This window comes from Dreissena polymorpha, chromosome 2 (genome assembly GCF_020536995.1).
Source record: "Dreissena polymorpha isolate Duluth1 chromosome 2, UMN_Dpol_1.0, whole genome shotgun sequence".
Lineage (NCBI taxonomy): Eukaryota > Metazoa > Mollusca > Bivalvia > Myida > Dreissenidae > Dreissena > Dreissena polymorpha.
In genome coordinates this window covers 42,908,017-42,928,033 of record NC_068356.1, presented here as the reverse complement: position 1 = coordinate 42,928,033, position 20,017 = coordinate 42,908,017, and the positions used below count along the sequence as shown (strand labels likewise).

General features: G+C 33.1%; 1 protein-coding gene across 6 annotated transcripts in view; it reads right to left on the bottom strand.

Annotated features, from left to right (window-relative positions):
* Positions 1–1,672: 1,672 nt before the first annotated feature.
* The window catches only part of LOC127866794 (uncharacterized), a 23,319-nt gene continuing 4,974 nt past the window's right edge, over positions 1,673–20,017 (bottom strand). For 4 of the 6 annotated variants that reach the window (XM_052407605.1, XM_052407611.1, XM_052407612.1 and 1 more), the window contains 12 exons: positions 19,731–19,790; positions 19,496–19,564; positions 19,146–19,196; positions 17,399–17,479; positions 17,009–17,062; positions 16,720–16,773; positions 15,505–15,555; positions 14,367–14,684; positions 14,052–14,244; positions 13,425–13,916; positions 12,797–12,922; positions 11,667–12,445 (listed from right to left, as the gene is read on the bottom strand). In XM_052407605.1, the coding sequence (XP_052263565.1) occupies positions 12,164–12,445; positions 12,797–12,922; positions 13,425–13,916; positions 14,052–14,244; positions 14,367–14,684; positions 15,505–15,555; positions 16,720–16,773; positions 17,009–17,062; positions 17,399–17,479; positions 19,146–19,196; positions 19,496–19,564; positions 19,731–19,790 (1,831 nt within the window). In that variant the 3' untranslated portion in view covers positions 11,667–12,163. Of the gene's footprint in view, positions 2,452–11,666; positions 12,446–12,796; positions 12,923–13,424; positions 13,917–14,051; positions 14,245–14,366; positions 14,685–15,504; positions 15,556–16,719; positions 16,774–17,008; positions 17,063–17,398; positions 17,480–19,145; positions 19,197–19,495; positions 19,565–19,730; positions 19,791–20,017 lie in introns of those variants that run through there. The other 2 variants (XM_052407606.1, XM_052407608.1) reach the window with 2 other exon arrangements.

The window sequence follows — 20,017 nt, the reverse complement described above, 5'->3', positions numbered from 1 at the left end:
CGTCTGTTTCTTTCAAAAAACATGTTTATACTTTTGAAAATACGACAGAAATAAATGTATGCATTGTGACTGCATATAAAACGCTGATTGTTAAAAAAATACGACTCATGAAATAAATATCACAATATAAACCAAACTTTTGCATCAATATTTTATAAAAGTAGCGTTTAAACAGTTCAATACAAAACAAGACATAACAGTTAATTAAATTTTAGAATTGTATCTTAGGATGGGATGTCTAATTACTGAGATTGCATTAACTAGATTGATTTGAGATACGCACTAGAGGACTTGTAACCTCTCACAGGAATACCTCTACAGTTCGATTGTGGCTTCAGTTGACAGATTTAATGAGTGGTTTCGGAGAGTTATTTCGAAGTTACAACTTTTTAATCTAACACGTGGGAGAAGGAACGAATTGGTCTTCCTTTAAGTGGTCATTTATCGCTTTGAAAGCGCAATCATGTATTGACTAAAAGTCGATGATTGATACAAATACAAACACGGATTCGGACCCAAATTAAAATATAGTTTCAGAATTGTTTTTTTTTCAAATAAGATGCAACTAGATGTAGTTCATGTATTGGATAATACCGTTTCAATACTTTTAGTTGCATTTGTTTATACTACATATATCAAAATAAGTTTGTTTTCTAACGAAAATTTATTCGAACATTTCAGTTGCATTTAGTTTTGTTTCAATGTAGCATCGTCAACACATAATTGGTGAATGAATGTTACTCAATTATGATCGGTACACATTGGATGTATTCATTTATAATAAAATATATTTCCTACGTACATGCGTTCGTGTATAATAATAATATTCATATCATAAAATTAACATATTTAAGCATGATATTATGTTATCATTAAAGTTTTGTGTTAATAAAAGGGGCTGTTTGTCTTCTGTGAGTTTCTTCAAAAAAACGGGTACATAACACGATTAACCGTAATAAATTATACGTATATGTGTTTAGCAAATACTCTATATGCATATATTGAAGTATGTTATATAAAGATGAAGAATATTAATTTTCTACAAAACGTGTAGGTTTGGGTTACCTCGTACGGCCGGAAGGACGGACGAAAGATCGAATGAACGTTTTTTTCTATCGCTATATACCTCACGCATCAAAAGATGCCATGGGACTAAAAACCTATCCCTTAGAGTAGACATAACCTTTTATTTAATATTTTGCTTACATTTGATATTTGTATATGTGTTAGGTCCCATATAAATCAATTCCCATGTCACCGTATCACACAAGTATAATGGTAACGTTTTAGTATGTGGGTTGTTTTTTACTTTTAAATATACATGTAAACCAATATATGCCCAATAAAACTTAATCGAAATTCCATTGTTGTTGCTGTTTTCCTGCTCATAAGCGTCAATACACATGCGTCCTAGTACCCCGCCTTGCTTATTAGGGAAAAGTGAAAGGAATTATGATGGTTAAAATGTAGACGTGTAAACAGTCATTAGTAGTATTCACTATATGAATGTTGAACCAACGAAAATTCCGTTTAATCAACACAATTTGACAGAATAATACTGTATATTTTTTTCCATCAATTCGTTTGCATGTTTGATCGTGTTATAAATATCAATTATTCAGCCTGTACATTAAACATTTTCCACTACGTATTGTTCAGATTATAAAATGACAACTGTAGAAGTAATTTATTTCATCATCATTTGTTTGTCAGAAAAAATACAATAAACGCATTTGTGACTGAAAAAGGATTTGTGCTGCTATATGCAGCCGACAAAAGAAGGATAGCTGAGTGACGATGACACTGTTGGTGAAAACGAATATGTTAATTATGACAACCTAAGCAATCCAAATTTAAAGAAAAGATTTAAGTTCCAGACATATCACGTACCGAAATGTGTAGCAAACGACAGTACTTTGTTAAACAAATTTTACGAACTCACTAAACAATTTCTTTCACAAATGTAGGAAAGTAAACACATATTATAAACAATCTGTATAAATACAGATATAGCTGAAGAAATAAAAGTACAGTAAAGATACTTTTTCACTTAGTATTGTACACAACATTTGTGAATGAAACTTGTAGTACCAGTAGAGACAAATAATGGAAACTTTGATATGTAATTAAACGGTACTTGTACACTTCCAACATTAACTTGGTGCCAAGTTATTTCCCCTGTGCGACGCCTTTGCTAAGCAACGGTCCTCCTTCATTTAAGTACATAGCCGGCCACACAACGTAATCAACGTTAGGGCCACTTTTTGTGTAGTGTTTATAGATCGATGTATTAAACAGTGTACGATCATCAATATCTTTAAAATCCAGACAGACGGGAGGTTGGTGGATTCGCATTTCCCAACAAATGGATGCGCATGTCTTCACGTAGGTCAAAATGCTGTCATCGCAACCTTGTAAATTCATCTCCTCAACTACTGCATTAGCAATCATCTGAAGTGTAATTTGATGTTCAAATTTTTATATTTTAACCGTTGCCATGACATTTAGTTCATTCCAATCTGTCACTTCTATAAGTTAATTACAACTTTCAAATGAATGTATACTTTGAATATGAAAAATTAAGTGTTACATTTGTTTCACACTGATGTCAAAAGCAATATAAATGTTACAACCACTGCTTTTATTTTACAATTTATATATTTTATTGTAGTTTTTAATCGAAAATGTTGTTTTATATATCGTAATAAGAAATTATGTAGTCTCAATTAACATTGCCGTCATTGCATGTGTCAAAAAATGGGAATATGTTTATATGTAAAGAATAGCCGAATTTGTTTCTAGAATTGTCTTAACTTTAAGAGAATAATAAAACCTGACAATTCTTTTCGGATAACACGTTTAATTATGCGAATTGAAAATACTTACATGTACATCGAACATTGTTTTTGTAATACACATGCATTCGTCACGTACTTCACGCATGTTTAATGGGAATACCCCCATCCCACAATTCACTTTTTTTAAACACGTGCTTTAAATAGCGGACGTCTGTGTCTATGCAAACTTAAACACATTCATCGTCAATATTTGCAAAATGTTTGTTTTGAAAATAGAAATCGTAATAGAAATGGATAGAGTTGGAACAGGTTTTCACCAAACGATCAACACATACGCTGTAGGTGGGACTTCAAACCTTATGACGTTCAAAATTGAAGGCTTGGAACACAGGTGGTTAGCGTGTTGCTATGATATTAATTAGTGAAAACATCATTTTGAATGATAAATAATCATATTATAACGAAAAATTAACTTTTTTGAAAAAAAAAATCACTATCAAATATATATATATATAACAAGGTATGCAACTCAAAATCACCCCAAACGGGATACATCGCTTTGAACAGCCATATCTTCATCAATTGTGCAGCGATTTTCACGATCTCGGTCTTATTCAACGCAGAAATGAATTTTCTTTCTGGAAATGTATATGTCTTGCAATATTTTTACAAATGCTGGGTCAACTTTTAAGAAATAACACGATACACAACTCGCATGACCCAGTTGACAATGATCATGCAGTCTTTATGAATGAAATCTCCAGTTGTAAAGACACACCTCCGCATTGGACCAATGAAATTACTGTTTAAAATGTCAGTTAGTTGAAATATATGTAAACAAAGGTTTCAAACGGCGCTGGACAGTTAGTCTTGATGCATAATGTAACGACAAGAACGGTAATAATGTTTTTTCATACGTTTTATTGAATTATGGTATCGAGGTACATGAACTCTGTAGGGAAGATGCCCTTTAATCCGTGAAGATTTCAGTCTCAGAAGTTATTTTACTGATCAATGTATATATTTTTGTTTAAAGAATATCTTGCATAGTGGTGATTTTTTGTGTAAATAAGTGTAAATAAGTACTGCATTTGTGCCTATTACATTTATTACAACATTTATTGCCAATAATGCAAAGCTAATTGTTTTAAATAATAACTGATCACATGGGAAATATCATAGGGACTTGGCAAATACGCGAAACTTTCTGTTTTTTTTTATAAATAAAAACAAGACATAATCAAAATATATTTATTTTGTGGTTTTTCTAACAATAGCGCAGACTTTTGCTGTTCGAGTTTTGGTTAACGCGTAGTTTCTTCAATTTTACAAGACGACAGCGATTACACGGTTTATTTGCTTTATTGATAACCGTTACACTACAGTCACTTATTAAGGTAGTAGGTGCCTAGTGAGATCGGGAATAGTCGGTCGATATCGCCGTATTCGGAAAGCGTTTCGGCTATAAGCGATATCTACGATTAAGTCCGGAAATTATACTAAATACACGAAATAAATTTGTATTTTTTTTATTTAAGAGTTAAATTTGCTTACCTCTTTAAGATTTAATAACTCTACAATACAAATATAAGTTAAATTAATTCGTTTCATAAAATATTTGTGATTATGACGTCACGGTTGTTGACATTTTCTTAGCAAAATGAAAGTGCGAAATAAAAGCGAGCGATTTGCAAAATCGAAAAAGAAGCAAACACCTATCGACAACGTTGTGTTCGATAACAATTATCCATTTACCGAGCTCTGCGATGGCGATTTGTGTGAAAATGACTCACGTAAAAGCTATTCGCATTTGCTTAATGGCGTGAAAAGAGTAAGCAGAAGTGGGTGGGGGGGGGGGGATGGAAGAAGATTGATTGACTCGTTGAGCTGGAGGTTTTGCTAAACAAATTACAGTATGGTCAGTTTTGTAATCTGTGTCCCATTCCTTTGACAATATATAACATTGTTGGCGAACTACAAAATGGCCTCAGTGGTTATTTGTACGTTGTTTGTGAAAACCCTGACTGTAGAAAAGTCAACCGTGTTGCTTATGGAAAGCAGCAGCATCTCAAGATCAGGGGAATGCCATGCTCTGACGTAAATACCAAGCTTGGAACAGGTATGCATGTCTTCATTTTTCAACCTGCCATTTCTATCAATGTTTAATCATTGTACAATTGCCATTGATCTTTGGACTTCTTACAGATTTTCAGACCCCTTAGAATTCCAATTGTCATTCCCAGTGAATATTTGTTTATCGTGTAATATATACGGAAACATTCCGGTGTCCATCATATTCAGTTTTAAAATTTAGTTTCGCATTTGTGTTGTTAAATCCAATTGATTGCTCATTCATGTCATTTAATAATGTAATGATGATACGAATGGATTCTATGAAAATACATTGTCACGTCATTATTAAGTCACTACGGCCTTATTTCGTTTTCATGTTCGTATCATTTTCAATTCTCTTTCTTTTCAGCAATGAAAGTCAGTTTGGGCAGGCCGGTGAAGGTAAATAACTTCCTAACCACTCTAAACATAACGCTTATTGCAATAGAAATCTTAAGAAGATGGAGGCTTGTGCTGGGGAGGCCATCAAGAAAATCTCAACTGCGTCGTCTAACAAGGCTGCCATTGATGCTTATGAGAAAGAAATGGAGTTAGTGTAAAAAACTAACTTTAATACAATGTTATTGACTATTCTGGTTCAAAATTTTAGTATTTTTTCTCATCAAATGTCTTCTTATTTCCTATTCCAGACGAACATGAAACATATTAATAATAATTGTTTTATTAAAGGCACTGTGTTCATAGTTTGGTAAAATAACATTTTTTTTAAAGATTTTTGGTTAGAACCCCTGGGCAGGCACATTATAAAAAAAAATTTGTGATTGTTATTATAAATATTAAAAGCTATTCCAAATATTACAATATTTTTAAATAAATTCATTACTTTAGTAATAAATCTTATGAAGGAGCATAGGTATATTAAAATTCTGAGCTATTCATATAAATGGTGAATTCGTTTCACAAGCGATAATTTGAGTTCAACGACTTGTCAATATGTAATAGGCTTGTTGTGCTGAACATTGATTTTTCTCATAACCAACGATCATATAAGGCGTCAGAATGAAACTTAAAGGGGAATTATAAAATTCATGAAATAAGCATTGTGTGAATTTAATTTTGTATTTCAGTTCGAGGTACAGTAATGCCTGATATTACTCAGATTACTGCTGTGCATTTTAAGACGGGTTTTTAAAGGGATCTTTTCACGCTTTGATAAATTGACAAAATTGAAAAAAGTTGTTTCAGATTCGTAAGTTTTCGTTTTAGTTATGATATTTGTGAGGAAACAGTAATACTGAACATTAACCATGCTCTAATATAGCCATTATATGCATCTTTTGACGATTTTAAAACCTAAAAATTATAAAGCATTGCAACGCGAAACGATTGAATAATTTGGAGAGTTCTGTTTTTGTCGTGAAATTTTGTGAAACTACGAAGATTGCTTATATAAGGTATAAAATACGTTAAAAATGTATACTCGGCGGAATAGCTCAGTAGGCTAAAGCGTTTTTACTTCAGGACTCTGGCAGGACTCCAGGGGTCACTGGTTCGAAACCTGCTCCGGGCAATGTTCTTTTCCTTTTTTTTTATTTTTTTCTTGATTTTTTACTGGAGCTTTTATGATCCAATGTTTACATTTATCAATATAAAGAATTTAATGAATAAGTTAAAAAATGCCAAAATCTGTGAAAAGGCCCCTTTAAGTTCTCTACATATGTGAAGACAACAGTGCCAATTTCTTCCGAAGCTCAGAAAGTGATTGTCATATCTGTTGATGATCATGGTATAATGCGTGTAAATGGTGGAAGTGTTGATAGTGTATCAATTATAACTTCTCTACATGATTGTTTGATGTGGCTTGCAAAGTTTCCCAGAGCCATTTTTGTTGCTAATAATGGGCGCAGATTTGATTTTCCGGTTTTGGTTCGTGCATTGCTGAACACACACTGTTTTGAAACGTTTTGTAATTGTGTAAGCAGTTTTATTGACTCTTTGCCGGTTTTCAAAATCGTATCCTGGACAGTCACACAAACAGGAAGATCTAGTGAACGTGTTCTCCAGGCAACCTGCAACGCCCACAGTGCTCCTGATGATGTTGAAGCACTGGATCTTTGCTTAAAAACATGTAAAATTACTGACAATATGGCCCACATCTTTAACTGTTACTGCAATCCATAATTCAGTTTGTTTAAGTCATGAAACGCCTTAAAGGCAAAGAACATTAGATTGTTAGACGTGCTGTTGCATAGAGGAACTCTAAAGCGACCAACAGCTGAAAACATTGCGGGATATGGACTGGCCTTGTGTCATTTGAAAGCAATATTTTCTAGTTCCGGAGAGGATGACTTTAGGGATACTTTCATATGCTAAAAACAATGAGGGACTACCAAAAGTCACAAACTTTATGCTACAACAAAATATTTTATCTGCCTTTTGAAGTGATTGTATTATAAGCTCGGCTGTTTTAAAAATGCGGTATTTTCAGCCTATTTTTCAGTGACATTGGCTCTAAAAAAAGTGACGAAACATATGTACATGCACCTTAATATTTTTTGTCACTAGGTTTCACACCTCTAATTACTTTAACTTTGCCTCTAACATCATAGTGCTTCCACCTACAACTTTGCTTCATGTCAAAATCACATGCAATGTCTTTCAATACACTTTTTAAATTACAACTTTGTGTACATCACTTGATGAGTTTTACACGTCACTCCCAAAATCAGGTCACTGTGTAAAACTTTATTAACATCATAGTGCTTCCACCTACAAATTTGTCATAATATTGTGAGTTCTCCCATGGTACAAAAAAATATACTTTGGATATACTTTGGTAAATCCATAGAAAACGCCCAACCGAGTCAAGGGATGCGGTGCTCTTGGTATTGTTTTCAACCAGTATAAAAAAGTTAACCGGCTGGTAAAAGTTTTTTAAAATTTTGCAATTAGTTGTGATATCCAATTTACTATGTGGAAATAATAACAAAGAGTGTTTCTGGAAAAGTACCCATTAGGCTCCCACTTCCTTAATATATTAGTTAGAAGGTGATTTTTCAAGCGGTCTGAGTGCAGTGGTTGCACGCTCGCAACCTTGGGCCTCTCACATGTGAAGCGAGTGTGTAAACATTACACTACAAGAATCGCTTGAAAAATCACCTACTAACTGAGATATTAATAAGCTATTAATAGTCGGTTTAAATGTAAACCCGGAAGTTTAAACGCTGGATAGTGAGCGAGATTAAAGAAAAAAGAACTTGAAGTCATTGAGTGAGGGTTTTAAATTGAAATTGATTCATATGTATGCACAGGGTTTGGTTTTCTGTATATTTTATCATAATACGTTTAAAGTGTTGACGTTATTCGCCTTTTGCAACTTACTTATAAAAGGCATTTGTTAGCCAAATAACTTTAAACATTGACATAGCTGAAACTTGATGATCAATAGGTGTTATGATTGCTTTGTTACAACGTAGAGTGTTTCTCAACCAAGTTTTATATAATCATGACCATAAGGTCAAACCTGTCCACACCCGTTTGGGGGTTCAACTAATTGCTATAAAGTAAACTAGTAAATAACGCAAACAATAATTTCCTTTTAAACAACATAACCAATAGGTTTTATATTTGGTATGTAGCATTTTATTTAAGTTCTAAGTCATGCCCCTGATGTAAAAAATAGAAACACCTAGTATGTGGTAAGATTTGATTGTTACATCTTGCGATGACATGCGAAGTCGGAGCGTATTTTTACCTACTGTGACAATATGTACTTGTGGTACATTTCGGTTTTCCCCACTTCAGTCGAATATTTCGTATATTTATAGCTGTTCTGGTTAATATAATTATATCATACCGTTTATTAAAAATAAGTTACGGTTTGTAATGAACTTGCTTTTGTTGAAGTGGGAACTAGATTATTTGTGTTTCATACATGAATTTTATACATGAAATTTTAAGTTAAGCATTAAAAAAAGTGTTTGACAATTTTAAACGCATCACTATAAAGACACACACATGACACACATGTACATATACTAGCATATGACATTCAAAGAGCATAAACCCAAGATAACATTCCCTCTTGCACCACTCATTATAAAGCGAAACATTCTGAATGATGACAACAGCGTTTGCATGTTTATCGTGCACACATATATTTCGCGATAAAAATCTGGCATCAATCATTAAAAGTAGTCTCTTTGTCGCCGTTATACAGTCTGCGCTCTGTATCAGCTATGATCCCAGAGCCATATACATCAAATATTCGTAACATGATGCTGTAAGGACAATTGTCAGTAGTGTGGCGAATGTACGGAACGCATGTTTTAGCAAGTTTATCCTTTGATTACACTTGTGTTTACGAATTCGGGCGAGCCGTCTTGATTTCCCTAAAAATACATTTGTTTGAAATTTCGGATGATAAAGACTCGCATAGAACCCCAGGATCAAATAATACAATACACACATTTTGGGAAATACACTTTTAATTTTCCAATGATTCAAATATCACAATACGAAATATAAATCAATACAATAAACAATGAAGTTTTTTATCGAATACAGTTTATTTTCCACTCATATAAAATAACAAAGAATGTATGTATAGATAAACAAAAATGTAGAGTATTGCGACAATTGACACCACATATTTAGAAGTATTCTGTACATTAGACTATTGGCATTCGACAATTAATGGGCCATATTCCATATGCGGTCAGCGTAGCTCCAGACCAGCCTTCGCAGTGTGGTCAGGAGACATCAACACCTTGCAAGACTTAATAGCTGACAAAGTAGCTCCTTACCAGACTGCGCTATTTAAAGTGCAAGCTAGTATGGAGTTACTCCAGTCAGGTATGGCAAAAGAACCCTGTTCATTTTCTAGCTTCGATCCGTCGGCTCACCGTTGGCTTAGACGGTAGCGCAACAATTTGACATCCACGGTCAGAAGTTGGATTCATCAATAGTTCGTTACCTATCTTGTCGATATCATAGGTTTTTGTGTATAATGGTACTAGTCAATCTTTTTGATGATACATAGGTTGCGTGTTGCAAGCAAATTGCTAACAAATTCAATACCCCTCTTACATGGGAAATGTTTCTGAGCCAAAAAGTTGTCCAACGTCTGTTTCTTTCAAAAAACATGTTTATACTTTTGAAAATACGACAGAAATAAATGTATGCATTGTGACTGCATATAAAACGCTGATTGTTAAAAAAATACGACTCATGAAATAAATATCACAATATAAACCAAACTTTTGCATCAATATTTTATAAAAGTAGCGTTTTAAACAGTTCAATACAAAACAAGACATAACAGTTAATTAAATTTTAGAATTGTATCTTAGGATGGGATGTCTAATTACTGAGATTGCATTAACTAGATTGATTTGAGATACGCACTAGAGGACTTGTAACCTCTCACAGGAATACCTCTACAGTTCGATTGTGGCTTCAGTTGACAGATTTAATGAGTGGTTTCGGAGAGTTATTTCGAAGTTACAACTTTTTAATCTAACACGTGGGAGAAGGAACGAATTGGTCTTCCTTTAAGTGGTCATTTATCGCTTTGAAAGCGCAATCATGTATTGACTAAAAGTCGATGATTGATACAAATACAAACACGGATTCGGACCCAAATTAAAATATAGTTTCAGAATTGTTTTTTTTTTCAAATAAGATGCAACTAGATGTAGTTCATGTATTGGATAATACCGTTTCAATACTTTTAGTTGCATTTGTTTATACTACATATATCAAAATAAGTTTGTTTTCTAACGAAAATTTATTCGAACATTTCAGTTGCATTTAGTTTTGTTTCAATGTAGCATCGTCAACACATAATTGGTGAATGAATGTTACTCAATTATGATCGGTACACATTGGATGTATTCATTTATAATAAAATATATTTCCTACGTACATGCGTTCGTGTATAATAATAATATTCATATCATAAAATTAACATATTAAGCATGATATTATGTTATCATTAAAGTTTTGTGTTAATAAAAGGGGCTGTTTGTCTTCTGTGAGTTTCTTCAAAAAAACGGGTACATAACACGATTAACCGTAATAAATTATACGTATATGTGTTTAGCAAATACTCTATATGCATATATTGAAGTATGTTATATAAAGATGAAGAATATTAATTTTCTACAAAACGTGTAGGTTTGGGTTACCTCGTACGGCCGGAAGGACGGACGAAAGATCGAATGAACGTTTTTTTCTATCGCTATATACCTCACGCATCAAAAGATGCCATGGGACTAAAAACCTATCCCTTAGAGTAGACATAACCTTTTATTTAATATTTTGCTTACATTTGATATTTGTATATGTGTTAGGTCCCATATAAATCAATTCCCATGTCACCGTATCACACAAGTATAATGGTAACGTTTTAGTATGTGGGTTGTTTTTTACTTTTAAATATACATGTAAACCAATATATGCCCAATAAAACTTAATCGAAATTCCATTGTTGTTGCTGTTTTCCTGCTCATAAGCGTCAATACACATGCGTCCTAGTACCCCGCCTTGCTTATTAGGGAAAAGTGAAAGGAATTATGATGGTTAAAATGTAGACGTGTAAACAGTCATTAGTAGTATTCACTATATGAATGTTGAACCAACGAAAATTCCGTTTAATCAACACAATTTGACAGAATAATACTGTATATTTTTTTCCATCAATTCGTTTGCATGTTTGATCGTGTTATAAATATCAATTATTCAGCCTGTACATTAAACATTTTCCACTACGTATTGTTCAGATTATAAAATGACAACTGTAGAAGTAATTTATTTCATCATCATTTGTTTGTCAGAAAAAATACAATAAACGCATTTGTGACTGAAAAAGGATTTGTGCTGCTATATGCAGCCGACAAAAGAAGGATAGCTGAGTGACGATGACACTGTTGGTGAAAACGAATATGTTAATTATGACAACCTAAGCAATCCAAATTTAAAGAAAAGATTTAAGTTCCAGACATATCACGTACCGAAATGTGTAGCAAACGACAGTACTTTGTTAAACAAATTTTACGAACTCACTAAACAATTTCTTTCACAAATGTAGGAAAGTAAACACATATTATAAACAATCTGTATAAATACAGATATAGCTGAAGAAATAAAAGTACAGTAAAGATACTTTTTCACTTAGTATTGTACACAACATTTGTGAATGAAACTTGTAGTACCAGTAGAGACAAATAATGGAAACTTTGATATGTAATTAAACGGTACTTGTACACTTCCAACATTAACTTGGTGCCAAGTTATTTCCCCTGTGCGACGCCTTTGCTAAGCAACGGTCCTCCTTCATTTAAGTACATAGCCGGCCACACAACGTAATCAACGTTAGGGCCACTTTTTGTGTAGTGTTTATAGATCGATGTATTAAACAGTGTACGATCATCAATATCTTTAAAATCCAGACAGACGGGAGGTTGGTGGATTCGCATTTCCCAACAAATGGATGCGCATGTCTTCACGTAGGTCAAAATGCTGTCATCGCAACCTTGTAAATTCATCTCCTCAACTACTGCATTAGCAATCATCTGAAGTGTAATTTGATGTTCAAATTTTTATATTTTAACCGTTGCCATGACATTTAGTTCATTCCAATCTGTCACTTCTATAAGTTAATTACAACTTTCAAATGAATGTATACTTTGAATATGAAAAATTAAGTGTTACATTTGTTTCACACTGATGTCAAAAGCAATATAAATGTTACAACCACTGCTTTTATTTTACAATTTATATATTTTATTGTAGTTTTTAATCGAAAATGTTGTTTTATATATCGTAATAAGAAATTATGTAGTCTCAATTAACATTGCCGTCATTGCATGTGTCAAAAAATGGGAATATGTTTATATGTAAAGAATAGCCAAAACGAAACTTACCGGAATACTTTGATCCTTAAGGTCATGCAGTACTCGTTTTCGGATATCTTTGATGGTTTGCTTTTCATTAGGGTTCAATTTGTTTAAATCAAACGAAACTGTTGCAACGTATGTTCCTACTTCTATCTGCAATAAGTGAAACGTAGTGTTCCCCAACTTTACTGTATGGAAACAACATCACCAAAACATATATCAATTACGTGTCATATATTATATATTGACCGTTATATTTATGTATAAGAAACTATGGATTAAGATAAAAATGGCATTTCTTACAAAAAATGTGATGGAAAACTCAGAAATGTAACTATCGCTCTTATAAAGACCATACCCCTGAAGTAAATGCGCATCACTTAATAAGAACTAGAATACCGTATCTGTAATTGTGTACACAAGACATATGCGCCAGGCAAAGGCTAAACAGAACACCGCGAGGATTCATTTTCACAATAAAAAATACAAACTGAGCATTGTACATTTACAAATAGATCGGGCTACCCATATAAAAATGTATTAAACGTTTTCTTATTTGCTGCGTTACATAGATTTAAATTAGTTAAAATAATTGTGTAGTGTACATTTATCGTCATTCGTAGATATCGAAGAAAAAAACTATATGAAAATGTACCTCATCTACATCTACTTGTACGGCCATATCTACATGAGCAGGCATGTTTCGATTTGTATCTTTGACATGCAGCTCATCGTCTTGAGTGCACAGGTGTGTTGGATATGTCATATCCGTTTTATATTCAACAACAGGAAGTGCTTGTTCTGCTGTTACTTCATGATGTCGTGGATCTGCCATCAATATCGTATTCGATTCTGTATTCTCTTTATCAAGCGACAAACTACTTCCCGTATCTCCGATTGCATCACAGTCAGATTTGACGTGTTTGGCGTGTTCGGGGCATGCTTTTGATTTGTCGTAAATAATTGTTTCAGACGTATCTCTTTGTTCAGTGGTATCTGCAATTTGTGTTTCTGCATTACGATATGGATTGCTGTGTATAGCCTTTTCTTTGGAGCCTATTTTGTATTTCAAGCTCAAATGCGTGAATGTTCCACCCATTTCTTTTGTAGCCTGTTCTGTCAGAGTTATGCTAAATTCGTACGCTTTCTAAAACGAATGCATTGCACAATACTTTTACAGGTTAACATAAACGGAAGATTGATACGAATTGTTTTCAAAGGCAAACATACACTGACACAACTAAAGTTCATAGGGATAAGTTTCAATGTGAACCGTTTATACCTGAAGCATGGTTAATAGACCGTTGACTGTCGTTCGATCATCACTGTCTTTAATACCCTCAAAAGCATCTGTCCATTCGTTATCATACAGCTCGGAGAATGCTTCCGAAAGTTTTGTTGGACGATTAGGGTCACTCAGATCAGCAATGTTGGGATTATTATGTGTTAAACTGGCACTTGCCAGTTTGCTTAATCTGCAATAGGCAATTTATTTTGACAGTTAATTATTGAACATTTATGCTTTCGATTACATTCCATGATACTGAACAGCTGTGTAACGAACGTTAATTTTGGTATAATCTTAACATCTGGTTACCTCATCGTAAGTTCGTCTCTTTCATCTACTGTTTTCCTCAGCGTCTCTTTCACAGTGTTGTACTCCTGATTAATTGTATTAAAAGCATGTGTGATTTGATTGGTATCTTCTTTAGCGGAACTGCACATTTGCTCTAACTTTTGTTTTTCCGTATTCCATTTATGTCTTTCATTATGAAGTGCTTCCTTGTTCGAATGAATTTCTTTTTTTAAACTGTCTATTTCCGGCTTATTTTTATTTGTTTTCGCTTTTTCTATTGATAATTCATCTTTTTTTATCTTCAGCTGGTTTTGAAATTCATCATTTTTTCTTAGGATCCTAAAACAAACAATATAAGTTACAACATCAACAACATACTGAAAAGGGAAGAACAGATAAATGCCTTCTGTTTTGTAATATACCAGTTGAGGCTTAGAATAGAATAACGTCGAGGCTTTCCGAGCAGTTTATTTTTATTTTTGCCGAGCCTAATACTGCGAGATGATAAGATAGTAACATGTTTTTTTTATGTTCATCGTACTTCGGTGCCACCGTTTTAATAATTAAATATAACCGCCATGACTCTTCCTTCTTCGCAGGACTTTGTACGCTTATATAAAAGTTTGAGCTAAATATTCCCGGCATTTAAAGAGATATTGCCCCACACAATTTCGGCGCTCAATATTTAATTGTGGAAAAGAGCCAAAGCACCATAATTCTGCCAAAAACCATCGCAGCCTGAACTTTGTTCTAAACGATCATCTACACATTGAGGTCCGTCAAGTGTGAAAGTCAGCCCAATCCTTCCAGAAGTTAAGGAGACGTTTAATACACAAGCTTCGAGACGTACGAACAGACCGATAATTACATTGCTCAATTAACTCCGTCAAGGAGTAAAAAACTACACATAATAATAGGCAACGTATGGTTTACTGAGAACTTGCTTCAGTCGTGTTTTGTGTCATTTCTTTGGAACGAAAGACAACACCTCGAATCCGATGGCAATAAGTATCACTATCAGAAAGATTCAAGATATCAGCACATTGTTGTACAAAAAATTTAACAGATTGTAAATATTCTTTGGAAATTCAATAGAAGTCATGAGGAATGTTTCGTGTACCCACAGTTTAATGTTCGGTACATATACACACTCACGTACTTTTCTTTGTCGATGTTTAGCCTCGCAAGATCCTCATGCAAACTGGTAAAGCTACAACAAAACAAACTAAGACGTACAGTCAAAAGTACATATACGAACACAGCTATAAACGACGTGACCGTAGTCATTAAACTATAATTTTGTAACCGCTGTTAAATATGTGTTTCATCGGTCAGAAAACATATAACCGCGTGAATATTTATAAATGTTATTACGGAAACAAGTTGAACCCGTGGCTAAAAAAATAGCTGTTGGAATATAGTATATATATATAATATTCTGCATTAATTGAGAATTCTGATAATGTTTCATAATATAATATTGATAATATTTGCCAAAATTGCGCTGTTTAAAACGTCATTACATTGGTCAAAGAGACTGAGCGCTCATGTCTAACTTTTGGTCGGAATAAATATTACCGCGGTAACATTTATATAGGATCAGTGTCATTAATTTATAACTGCGATTATAAAATATAACCATGAATATCATTGTCCAGTCGCCACATAAGCGATCGCTCTGCCCATGATTTTGTTTAAATCGCTTATTCCGTTACTACGAAAATGTTGTATTGTAAGTTTGAGTGACAGCTCGCGAATGATAAATTTTATAACTGCGGTAAAATCTGATTTTAGCTGTAGTCAGTATATGCAATTCTTATCCAAATGGTTTAACAAACAATGCTTTGTTTCTGTAAACATTAAAATATTTAAATGCGCGTATACGTCCATCTATAAATATGAGTAATGTCATTACATTACAGGCCTCATCAATAGCTTAAATCGAGTGTTTACGATCTTCTTACTTTAGTTTTCAAAAGAAAGAAACGCTAATGAATAAAATAATAGAACACAGATTCAAAAGAAGCATAACTAGAAAATCAACTATTTTATTCAATTGCAAATAATTTCAGCTATATCGCAGAAAACTACTAATGTACACAAGACATGTACAGTGTTGGGAGACAGTGGAGAGTCGGTCATCGATACATAGACATAATTTTAGTCCTCAAAAAAACGAGTTAACGTGTTAGTATCGGCGTTCACTCGTTCATTTTATATTTCATTGAGTAAAATCATATTTAATTGATTACGCCACATACAGATTTTTAATAAATGTTATATAACATGCCACGTTTATATTTGTTTGCTTTAAATTAAGTTAAGGTAATGTTGACATTAACATCGTGTATAATTGCTTATATATGACGTTTACCTACGACTTTGGACTATATTTGCTTCCTGTATTAAACGGATCGTCTCCGTTTGACTGAAATAAACCACCACACAACAGCATATGAACACTTTACATAGTACACAATTGATTTTAAAATAATCAGCACATGATAGGTTTGAATCAAAATTACAATTTTAGTTTATTTATACAATGAAAATTATTATTTCCGATACGCGTACATTACAAAGGTGCTGTTTTTAATGTGAAATGTAAATAAGTTTAACGATTATAACGCCATCATCTCCAATGAATATATTTTTAAAACTACCTGTGTACTTCCGCCATGTACTTTTCCAACATGCTCTTATAATCTTCGATTTCCCTTTCAAAATTAAATGGTAAAGATGTTGACGTTCATATCAGTAATGACTGAAAACTTATTTACATAAATATATAAAGGTAAACGTTATTTCAATATATTCAGCCCTAGGCATTTTACCTGTTTTCGTTTGGGTAACGTTCGTACACATGGCTATGGTATTTAAGTGAAAAATACTTTCCATTAAACGATCGTAATAATATTCAACATTGTATATTTCTGGATGCTTCTGCATAAAAATATATGTTTAAACAAATAAATCATTAATTTTGAATGGCTTCATCATAATAAACCTCTTCAATAGTCTATTAAAAAACAACGGAAAAGAAAGTGTAGTACCTTTGAAGGCATTCATTCTTGAGTTGAAATTCAGCAACTTCTTTTTCAGATAAATCTAAATTCTTTTTTATTACTGTCAGCCTATGAAAAAACACGTCAACATTACAGTATAATGGAATTTATTCTAAACATTTTAGCACGAAACATAAGAGGAGACTATGGAATAAGGCAAGAAGGTTATGTCACAATTAGTTTTGCTCGCCTGTGTTTTTATTTTGTTTTCTAAATGGCACGTGTAGAATATTGGCTTTGGCAAAACGATATAACTATGTTTAAAGTATAAACGGAGACGTGATTTGAATATTATGAATTATGAAAAGGAAACCATAGAAATATTAAGCATAAGCTTAATATATAATTGAACTTGCTATTGCAAATAAAATTTCAAGTTTATGGGTAACATTAGTAAAAAACCAGAGTGCATTTCGATGCTTTTATGAGGTGTTTGCTACGCATTGCTTTGTAAGACTTAATACAGATTATTTTGAGATGTGATTTTTTTTCGAAAACAGTATATGCATGTGATACGACATCCTATATTCATTTTACTGTATTCGAAATGCATAGTAATTTCCTTCTATGATTATACAAATTCAGTATTTATATCTGCATGCTGTATCAATTTGCTAATTTATTATGTACATGTGTTCAAATTCTGCAGGACTTTAACAATGAGCCTGTTTGTATCAAATAAACCTGATGCGATTGTTTGCCCCGTGACATATTTTGAGTTATTTTTAACGAGACATACACATTTAAAACCATAGGGCAACGCAGTATCAGCGAAGATTGTTTTGATATTTTGCTATGTCTAAATATCAATTGTTATGCGATGTATACAAGGGCACTCTGCAAAGCGAGTAGAGCAATTGCACGATTGCGAAGAAGAACGAGAGCGCCGATGGCGTTAAAAGCATAGGTGCAAGATACAGGGAAGAATGGCGTCACGTGGTATAATGTAGTTCGATATCGCCATCCGCGAATTTCTCAAATCAATAATTTCAAACAATTACCGACTATTTAAATAGATAATCTTTCCATTTACATCAGTGTTTGAAACGCTTATGAAAAATAATTACCCAAGCCTTTCAAAATTTAAGCACGGACAGATCTGTATCGATTCTTTTCTCTATTCTTTTCACAAATGAAAATAGACGCTACCCTATTCGTCTGCGTCAAGAATTTGTCGTAAAACTTGTGGTAAGCGTTAGATGCAGACGTGCACAACAGATTGAGTTCTGAATACAGATTTCTGAATGCAGATTTTTATAGAAACTCCTCACAGCAATTACTTCCCTTGCTTCGCCCGGTCAGTAACTTCTAGTATAAGGGAGGCCACTGCGTAGGAGATTGAGATTTATAGTGCAGATAGAATTGTTTTACGAACGAAATTTGTTTTAGGTTATAAGAAGATTTTTTGACATAAAACGGTCTTAGAAAAATTCACTAAAAATGGTGTCAGCAATATTCTTGGAAGAAAACGTTAGAAAAACGTTTCCAAAAAAAAATTGTAAGAATGACCATATACTAAATCAAATAGATATTTCATCTGATTTTTGATCAGGTAAGGCTTCATAAAGGGCAACCGATGGATGTGGATTTTCGAAATGTGGTATATACCATAAGCATAGGTGCGTAAACGCACCTATGCTAAAAATCATTTGAATGAAACGTTGACGACGCAAGAGTACTTTTGAACCTGGACAGCGGATGATAAAAGCTAAAAAATAGCATAGAAAATACGTACTGCTTTTCTAGATCTGCATTGTAGGCATCTAGTTCCTTGATTGTACCGTCCCTGCAGTTACATAAAACATAAATATAGATAGTAGTTATTACTTACATAGTAAAAAGTGAAATGTGTCTGTTATAATTTCATTAGTTGCCCTTTTTCTTTGAAAATTGACTTTAAGTTTTAAGTGTTGTTTTTAAATAAGTATTATGACATTTACCTATCCACCCGCATGAAGTGCTGTTTACGTCTTAAAGAACATGATGACCGCATTTTAGATATTGTATCAAATTAACACTTTAAAACAAGGAAATCTATAAAGTTTTCCACTTTTGTTTTTCCGACTATTCCTAAAATAAACTTACCGCGCTCTTACTATTTCCGAATACTTCTTCATTTCATTTTCATGTCTCTGTGCGGACAGCGTCATTTGCCTTGAAATCATAACAAGAAGTGTAAAAGTTTTACACATGTGTTATTATGTACCGGCGGATTCGTTTGTGATCGTATGTTGTACACTCACGACAACATTTTTAACATATATATGCATTAAACATATACAAACAATTTATTACTTATATAATTATAAACAATCAATACCTGTTTAATTCCTTCAACTTTTCCTCGCCAGTATTGATAGTCCATGTGAAGTTACGCAACCTAAAGCATGACTTTATCAAATATATTAGGGATCACACATACTTGTTCAGATGTATATGAAACATATGCTTTCATATACTTTAGAAACATAAGAGAACTCTTATTCAGATATTCAATTTAACACACGATATACAATCAACTGTGTAAGGTAAGTGCGTATAAGTTAATGCATTTATAAGACAAACTATCATTGGAATCTGCAAAATGCTATAATAAAGAACTCATAC